The 7,107-nt window shown below is 32.0% G+C and overlaps 1 protein-coding gene across 1 annotated transcript; it reads left to right on the forward strand.

Annotated features, from left to right (window-relative positions):
- Positions 1–3,466: 3,466 nt before the first annotated feature.
- LOC120087648 lies at positions 3,467–4,070 on the forward strand. The gene is made up of 3 exons (XM_039044490.1): positions 3,467–3,591; positions 3,678–3,840; positions 3,936–4,070. Exons 1-3 carry the CDS (start codon positions 3,467–3,469, stop codon positions 4,068–4,070), a joined length of 423 nt encoding a protein of 140 aa, XP_038900418.1.
- The last annotated feature ends 3,037 nt before the right edge of the window (positions 4,071–7,107 follow it).

Genomic DNA, 7,107 nt, shown 5'->3' on the forward strand with positions numbered 1-7,107 from the left:
TTCGAACTCACGTGACCCTTTCCCACGGAAAATTGCCCGAACTAACCCAAAACCCAATTTTTTTATGTAATTGACTTCCTTTTTAAAAAAAAACATTTCTTAACATTTTGAAGATATGAAATGTAAAATTTGTATGTATAACTCGAAAATTGGATAAAAATGGTCAAATAATTCAGTTTTTACTAAAAAAAATGTCGAGTAACCCTCTATTAACATCAAATTCGGATGAAATTATCAAAATATACTCAAAAAAGCATCTCGATCTGATCTCTCTTGGTCTCGTTCTCGCTCTCTCTCGATATTGCTCTCCCTCTCGCTCTGTTATTTTCCTCACTCACAAATTACCATTCTCTGTGTCTCTCGCTCTCTCTCGGTCTCGATCACTCTTGTTCTCTTTCGGTCTCTCTCTTCATTTCCTCACTCACAAAATCATTCATCTCTCTAGCTCTTGCTCACCGAAATTGGTTACATCGGAGCTACTCACTTGGACTCGTCGTGCCGGATAATAAGAAAAAGACGTATAGAGGAGAAGAAGCCAAAGAAGAAGAAGACGACGAGGAAGAAAGACAAGGCAACACTGGAGAAAGAAGATGAAAAATAAAAAGAAAAAATAACAAGAAATGAATGGCAATATTGTAACTTCACGTGGTCATGACATCAGCATTTAACATTTTTTTAAAAAACTGGGTCATTTGCCATTTGGGATCTTTAAAATGAATTTTTTAAACAATTTTCCCATGTGAAATACTCACTCTACCCCCGGTTTTAAATGAATCATTCTTACTTTTCCTTTATTTTTAGGATGTTTCAATATTTTGCTCAATTTATAATATATAGTTGGAAATGGTTGGTTTTTTTGTCTTTAATCTCAAATTAGTTAATTAATGTTTTGATGATAACAAACCTACTATTTTTCTTTGACAATTTTAGTATTTTGAAGTGGCTATTATGTAAACCTTATAACAACTAATCTAAATAATTTGAATAACTTAAATTGGAGTTCAAACGAATAAAATATATCCGAAACAAAATGGAAAAATCCTGATGACGTGACAGATTTTTTTCATCCAAGTGGATCATGCCACTTGGAGCATAGGAGGAATGACACAAAGTGGACTTTTTAATTCTTGGGTTGGTTTTAAAACGAAATTGAATTTTAAAAGAAAATAAATTTAATATTATTTTATGTTTGTATCTAACAGTCACTTAATTTAAAAAGAAAAATCTCCACAACTCATTTCTCCTTTGCATGATCTAAATGCCTAAACTCGATTTGGTTTTCACTTACTTATTTTCCTATTTAAACTCATATTCTTCTCCAAATTTCTAACAACAATTTCACATTTATCTCCATAATTCATTAAACCTCTTCGTTTTTTCCTTCATCTTATCTTTTAGAGAGATATATTGTATTGTGAGGATCGATTTGTTGTGAGCTAAAATTTATAAATCAACTATTTTAGAAAGTTTGTCAAGTGTGCCTTTTATTTTTCCAAACTTTTATAAGCGTTAATTCTTGATTCCTGAAAAATAGTTGTTGTAACGGTTTAATCATCAGCGATGGAAAAGATCAGGTTTGTTCTTGCGTGCGAAAAAATAACGTTGTAATGGTTCGATTCTAAGCTCTGGGAAGAGTTAGAGACTTTTAATGAAGTACCCAAGAGAAGCTCATGAAGTGGATGTAGATGGATTGTGTCGAACCACGATAAAATTTATGGTGTCAAATTCTCTATTCATAAATTTTGAAATTAATTGTTATTGGTATTATATTTTATTGCTTGAAATTAATTACCAATTTTATTATTAAAATTATTTGTTTAATTCAAAGTGAAAAATAATTGCATGATTTTTTTTTTTTGTTTAAATTACTTATTAGCAAAAAGTTTGTTAATTTGTTTAATTGTGTCCTCTTAGTAAAAAGTTTTCACTAGTTTAAATAAACTTTATTCACCCCCTCTGATTGTCATACCGATCATAAAATAAGTAACATGAAAAAATGTATAAAAATGAGTAGTCATTTAGCTAAAACGAAATTGTATTAACGGATATATGACCAAAACAAAATTGCCGTTATCACAAAAGAAAAAGGTGAACGATCAATCGATCACAAACCTCTGATGTGTGACCGCTAAGATCTCACTTTGCAATTTTGTTTTTGTCATATCTCCATCAATACAACTTCGTTCTAGCTGAATAATCATCTAATTCACATGTTTTTTCATATTCTCTTCAACCATACTTGTAAATTAAACAAAAACTTAAACAATCTCTGATTTTAATACTCTAAATGTCAAATTTTTGAAAGTTTAAACTTTAAACATTGTAAGACCATTTAAATTCAATATTCTTTTACATTTTGCTCTTTTTATAAGCATTGTTGGAAATAACACGAAAAAACATGTGACAACGAGTAATCATTTAGTTAAAATAGAGTTGCATCGACAAAAATATGATCAAAACAAAATTACAGATAGAAAACTTAACGATTGCACACCTTTTGCCAAATGAACATTAATTTTGTTTTGGTCATATATTCGTCAATACAACTATATTTGAGTTAAATGACCACGTGTTTCAATACGATTTTCTATGTTCTTTCCAACCAGACGGTAAATTAAACTAACACACTTAAACGATATTTGACTTTATTACCCCAAAAAAAAAAGTTATCTAAGTTTAAAAGTTATAAAACCATAATTCAAGATTCTTCTAAATTATGTTATTTAAAAGCATGGTTGGAAAAAAAAACACGAAAAATCATATAAAAATGAATTGTTATTTAGCTAAAAATAGAATCGTATCAATGGAGATATGACCAAAATAATATATTAAGAGCCTGTACATATTTCGCTTTATACGTTTTTTTTCGTATTCTTTTCAACCACATTTATAAATTAAACAAAATATTAAAATACATCTAAATGACTCTACAAAATTTAAACTTATATCTGTTTTTGGTATGTGATATTTTGATAATATAAAAAGAAATACCGATAGAGGAAATCCAAACATTGAAGAAAAAATGAGTAACGATGCATTTAAAACTAAAGGTAAAAGGGGAATTTTATATCTTCAAAAGGTTAAAAAGAACAAAAAATATAACAAAAAGAGATATCAATGGTTAAAGTTTGGGCAATTTTACACCTAACTACATAAAATTTATTTATTGGAAGGAAAATACTAAAGTACGCTCTCTCTTGTACCTAATCTGAAGTTAAAATTGACTTTTAGACATGAGTGCTATTATTAGAAAACAAATAAAGTATTAAAAAAAAGGGGAAAATCTCAGTATGCACGTGGCACCATTCAGTGGACAAACAACATGCAAGAGCTCCACGTGTACATTTCCACAATCCACATTGGTCTCCACGTGTGCGATTTTCATATTATTCATACTCATCTTCATATTATTCATCTTCTTCATCCTCAAGCTCTCAACAACTCTGTGCTTCCTCAATCCATAAAAATGGCGTCCAATCTCAAACCAACCTTCGCATACACAGTTCTCTACGTCAAGGACGTCGCTAAATCCGTCGATTTCTACACCAAAGCCTTCGGTTTTACCGTCCGCCGCCTCGACGATTCCAACAGGTAATCAAAAACCTAAATCCAAAATCCAATCGCTGCAACAATCGATCAAAATCCATGAGAACAAAATCGGATCATTTTCGTTACAGGTGGGGAGAGCTTGTAAGCGGAGAAACTACAATCGCATTCACACCAATACACCAGCACGAAACAGAAGATCTCACCGGCGTAGTTCAAACCCCATCCTCCAATCGCGAACGGAACCCTATCGAGATTTGCATCGATTATACCGATGTGGATGCAGCGTATCAGGTAAAATTGGAACCACATTGCGATTCATGTATGTTAATTGAGGTTGAAATTTAGGGATCTGAGAGAATTTTGATCGAATTTGCTGTGGTGAACAGAGGGCGGTGGAGAATGGTGCGGCGGCGGTGCGGCCGGAGGCGAAAGAGTGGAACCAGAAGGTAGGTTATGTACGGGATATTGATGGAATGGTGGTACGGATAGGTAGCCATGTGAATCATCCAAAACAGAACTGAATTGATCAGTGTTGTTCTTCAACCTCCTGAAGTTGAATATTAACAAATATGAATAAATCTGTTATTTCAAGTTCAGTTTATGGATGGATTTTTGTTGATTAACTTTAACAATCATTTTTGGTACTAAAAATTACTTTTGACGTTCAATTTACCAGCTTTGCCTTCGACGACCATTGCGACGATCAATTTTAACTATAGGTGCATAGTGTATAGTCTTCTTTTATAATAATTTGATAATAAATATAAATACTAATGTATAGTAAATTAAATAAGCTTATGTATGAAAACACATTTGAAAAAAATATGTCGAGTGTTTTTGTTTGAAATAAGTATTATAAAAAGTGACCAAATAAGAACTCTAATTTAAACGATAAAATCTTACCAAATCTATCAAATTTCAAAATCAAATTTTTTTCATAAATACGTATGAAAACGATAAATAGTTAAATAAATAAATATATTTAGCTCTTTAACATGCATACAAGTATTAAATAACGTCTTTGTTTCTATTATTCTCCTTCTTCACGTTACAATTTATAACAGGTATTTTTATTTTTTATTATTATTTTTAAATAAACTAATATAACTATAAAATATGTATTATTTGACGTTTACAATTTTTAATTACGTTTATGTTTTTTTAAAAAAAATAAAATGTCAAGTAATGATATTTCTAGGAAAAAACATCAAGAAAGGTGTTACAAATGTGGAGATTTTACGAAAATTGTACGAAAATTTTTGTACTTTTTTTCTCTTAACTAGTACTTTATATTTTAAAAATGTTAGGTTTAATAAAATTGTACTCGACACTATTTACATATCAAGAAAAAATTTGACTTATTTAGAATTTTAGTTTTAAATATCAAGAAAAATATTAAATTTCAATTAAAAGCGATATAATATATATTGTTTTGATTTATTCCGTCCTAATTTAGAGACTTCTTTAGTCCCCTCATTTGTGCCGCACGAATCCCAACCCCTAAATCGTGTCGAAAATTTCACAAAATGACTCAAAAATCTATTTTTTTTTTTTTACCAATGACCTCTTTTTAAAGATATTTCTACCGCTGATCTTTTTGTTCCAGCGAAATTTCAAAATTACCCTGAATTTTGAAAGGCATTTTGATCATTTGGTATCCATGTGCCTTTACGAATACTTTACAACGATAGGTCCCTACATTTCCTTCATTTCCTTCTCAAAGCATTTATCTTCGAAGATTTTTCTCTCCAATTTGCTTCCGCTTTCTCTCCAAACTTCAGTTAAGCACTCGTCGCAGGTTTCTCGTCGATCGTCTCTACGCACTTGCCACCATCGTCGTGATCTGAAAGGTATGGGACTCTTTTCCTTGAAGAATGCATGTTGATATTCAAGGTTTGACTATCTTAGGGTTAATCACGTATTCATTTGTAATCGATCATTGAGAGAATACTAAACGATCGGATAGAGAATATTAAGCAAGTGTTTAGATATTACTAAGTGACCGGATAGAGATTATTAAGCGATCGAATAGAGAATACTAAGCCATCATTTAGATATTTATCATGTGATCGTTTAGGTTTATATCGTGCGATCGTTTAGCTTTATGCTTTAAAACTCGTAGATAGTGAATGTAATTAATAAATAGTTATTAATGTTTTTACTAATAAGTGTTATTGATGTTTTATTAAATTTCGTCTTATTAACCCTAAAATCCAATAAACTAATATCCTAGGTTGTCTTCTGAATCTTGAACTGTATGTAGAGACATATAGGGATCAATGTTCGAGATACAACCTAAAGGGTCTATAGTATAGGAATAAGGTTGGATACCTTATCCTAGTAACACTATGGATATGATCCATTTTGTATTTAATACAAACACAGTGATTCAATGCATTCGTGTAGGAGACACGCGAGTGGGTTATCCTGTGCAATGAGTTTGCACAAGACCGGACTGCGAAATAGTAACCACTAGATATAACTTCGTTGACTAGTTAGGTTTATATTTCAATAGGGTGACCTAGGCAACTTAGTCTTACTCCTGAGTATATTATGAACTCATGTTCACAAGAGATTGTCCTTTGATTTGTATGGGTGAGAGTGGTCAGTTTGCCGACTCAATAAGCCTATCATTTTAGGGATAAAACCAAGTGGCTAGCTGGAAACATAATCATACAATATTGATTTCGCTCATTCCCGACTTCAGGGTAAGTAGATGAGTGTTCTCTTAAGTGGTGTATCCGGGACTTGAACAAAGGGCCCTATCTTTTTTGTAACGACCCGACCCCCTAGGACTTAGGTAAGGTCGTTACTAAAATAAATTCATGCAAAGAATTTAAAACGACGCTTAGTTATTTGAAATAAATGCTAATTAAAACAAGAGAAGTTCAAATGACATTTATTAAATGCAATTGTTAAAAACAATAATAGGGTACCCATAAATCATAAAGGTTAATAAATACGTATGAAAAACAATTCTTAATAATAAGTTTCAAACATCAAAACTAAACATTACGAGGAACATGAAAATAACTCTAAATCTCATGATGCGGAAGCGTAAAAAAATTAGTCCCAGTAACACGATCACGAATTCCGCTGCGCCATTGCCGGTGCATCTCTACACTTACTTGAAACATCAACATAAGAAAGAATGAGTATGAAATACTCAGTAAGTAGCCCCACCACCGGGGTCAGGCTAGGCATCTATGTCCTTTAGATACTTGCATATGGCACATAAACACATGAAACAGACAAGAGACTGAGTCCTATCCTATTGTAGTTAAATATGCCCACAAAACTGGTGAATCTCGAAGGAAACACAAAATTGGTGAATCCCGGAAGAAACACAAAACTGGTGAATCTTGAAGGAAACACAAAATTAGTGAATCCCGAAGGAAACACAAACTAGTGAATCCCGAAGGAAACACAAACTGGTGAATCCCGAAGGAAACACAAAACTGGTGAATCCCGAAGGAAACACAAACTGGTGAATCCCGAAGGAAACACAAACTGGTGAGCATCTAACTAATCAATGAGGATATTCACACAGTAACGTCC

Source organism: Benincasa hispida, chromosome 10 (assembly GCF_009727055.1).
Source record: "Benincasa hispida cultivar B227 chromosome 10, ASM972705v1, whole genome shotgun sequence".
Lineage (NCBI taxonomy): Eukaryota > Viridiplantae > Streptophyta > Magnoliopsida > Cucurbitales > Cucurbitaceae > Benincasa > Benincasa hispida.